This window comes from Octopus bimaculoides, chromosome 28 (assembly GCF_001194135.2).
Source record: "Octopus bimaculoides isolate UCB-OBI-ISO-001 chromosome 28, ASM119413v2, whole genome shotgun sequence".
NCBI classification, from domain to species: domain Eukaryota; kingdom Metazoa; phylum Mollusca; class Cephalopoda; order Octopoda; family Octopodidae; genus Octopus; species Octopus bimaculoides.
Window position 1 is genome coordinate 1463374 of NC_069008.1, and position 2613 is coordinate 1465986.

A 2613-nucleotide genomic window follows, 5' to 3' on the forward strand; every position below is an offset into this window, starting at 1 on the left:
TTTTTCTTTAAAAAAATTATTGGATGTTTTTTTGGGGCTTTTTTTTTTCCATTTTTGTTTTCTTAGTAACAACAAAAAAAAAAATCCAAAAAAACATCCATTCCAGTGTCCTACAGGTTCAGGGTTCCAGCCCCAGCGTTTCCATAATAAACTTCTTCACATCATCCATTTCCTGGCAGACAAAAAAAAAAAAGAAAAAAAAAACATGAGATCAAAATCAAAAATATATTCAGGGTGTCCCAGAATTTACTATCTATTTCAATAAAATCTGGCAAATTAAAAAAAAAAACTGACAGGATTTTAAGTTTATTACTTAATTTTGATGCCAAAACAAATACATTTATAAATTTTACGTCAAAACTTTATTGAAAATTTTCAACATGTAACCCTTCAAATTTCAGCTCTATGTTTAGAAGTATTTCAGGAGTTATCTCCTGCACTGCTAACTGAATGCACTGAGGACTCTAGCCCCATGCAGATAGGAGACCCAGGGGCAGGCCAAGAACAAGATGGCTGGGTAATATCCATAGACTCAGTTTGTCATGTTTGGGAGACCAGCCAGAAAGTCTAGCAGTTGCTTCTGATAAGACCCTATGGAGGAAGAGCCTGAGGACTATACCTTCTCGACAGGCAGAAAACTCATGGGTAGGTCAAGAATAAGATGGTTGGATAGTATCCAGTCTCAGCTAGTCATACTTAGGAATCCAGCCAAAGAGTCTAACGACAGTTGCTTCTGCTTGTACTCTATGGAAGGAGGTGCCTGAGGACAATACTCATCACAATTGGCAGGAGACCTAATGGTTGGATAATAACTATACACTCTGTTGGCCATGCTTGGAAATCCAGTCAGAAATCCTATGATGGTTGCTTCCGATAGGGCTCTATGGAGAGGGTGTGCCTGAGACAAGAAAACCATCACAACTGGCAGGAGATCGAAGGGTAGATTAAGAATCAGATCATCATCATCATCGTTTAACGTCCGCTTTCCATGCTAGCATGGGTTGGACGATTTGACTGAGGACTGGTGAAACCAGATGGCTACGCCAGGCTCCAATCTGATTTGGCAGAGTTTCTACAGCTGGATGCCCTTCCTAACACCAACCACTCAGAGAGTGTAGTAGGTGCTTTTACGTGTCACCCGCATGAAGGCCAGTCAGGCGATACTGGCAACGGCCACACTCGAAATGGTGTATTTTATGAGCCACCCGCACAAGAGCCAGTCCAGGGGCACTGGCAACGATCTCGCTCGAAAGTCCTTACACATGCTGTTAGTCCTTGGCTGGAAAATATCCAATCTCTGCTGGTTGTGCTTGGGTTAGGGTTGGAAAGCTCTAATGACTGTTGCTTCTGGTAGGACCCTATGAAAGGAGGTGCCTGATGTCTCCCTTCCTATGGTCCCTTGAAGGGGGGTAGTGAGCAAAGAAGACGGATGGAAACAAATCAATTTATCAATCAATTCAAACAGAAATTAGCAACAGCAAAACACTGTTGCCTTCATAACAAGGAGGTGGGGAGGGTTTGACCCCTTCACTTACCCTTTTACATGAAGAATGCGGCATTCCTTCGTATGTCTTGAATCTTGCATTTGGATCAAAGGTCTTGATCAGTTGGTAAGTAAGTTGACCCCAATGGCATGGAACCAGGGGGTCTGCTGTGCCATGACACAGAAACAATGGAGTGTTCTTATTGCCTACCACTATCTGAAATACAAGAAGAAAATACGTCATCAACATCATCATTTAATATATGTCTCACTCTTTCTTCCTGTTTCTGTTGTGCCTGTAATTCAAAGGGGCCAGCCTTGTCACACTGTGTCACGCTGAATATCCCCGAGAACTACGTGAAGGGTACACGTGTCTGTGGAGTGCTCAGCCACTTGCACGTTGATTTCACGAGCAGGCTGTTCCGTTGACCGGATCAACTGGAACCCTCGACGTCGTAAGCGACGGAGTGCCAACAACAACAATATATGGTGTGGTTTCTGTTATGATAGACTGAATTCTTTATAGCACATTTTCAATTTATTAATGTGGGTAGCTAGTGTGATTGAATTTTTTGTTTTGTGATTGATAAATGAATTTATGTGTGCCCTGTATCTAATCCTAAAATCAGTAGTACTTCCTATGTATATCTTTTTAGGTTCATTAAGGCTTGAAACCTCAACTTTCTATACAACATTTCTCCTTAAACAGAATCCTTTTAAGGGACATAACTCCCTATTACGACACGTTTTATTTCCATGCTTAGCCTTTCTATTTCTAATATCAGGGTTCTTATTATTATTCTTCATAATAAAGTCAGCTATATTATCATACCTATTAAGGCTGTTATTTCTAACTTTAAGTCTATTGTTGGCCACGATTATAGATCCTAGATTGGGTGTGGTTGAGTACAATAATTTAAGGCAGGGCCTATTAAATATGGAATGATATTTATGGCCTGATGGGAAGTTCCTCTCAAGAATCCTAAAAAATAATTTAGGGAGGTTTTTTGACCTGGAGGAATTTAGATATAAATACACACACACATATATATATATGCTATATATATATATACTTTATTTAAAAGCAGCAGAAATATAACAAAAGACTGTTACTCGGAGTTTCACGTTCC

At 40.1% G+C, this 2613-nt stretch overlaps 1 protein-coding gene across 2 annotated transcripts in view; it reads right to left on the minus strand.

Moving 5' to 3' along the window:
* Positions 1–2613, minus strand: part of LOC106870586 (acyl-protein thioesterase 1) — a 304640-nt gene continuing 302027 nt past the window's right edge. For both annotated transcript variants that reach the window (XM_052977463.1, XM_052977461.1), the window contains exons 7-8: positions 1536–1700; positions 1–172 (exon numbers count right to left, since the gene is read on the minus strand). In XM_052977463.1, the coding sequence (XP_052833423.1) occupies positions 119–172; positions 1536–1700 (219 nt within the window). In that variant the 3' untranslated portion in view covers positions 1–118. The remainder of the gene's footprint in view (positions 173–1535; positions 1701–2613) is intronic.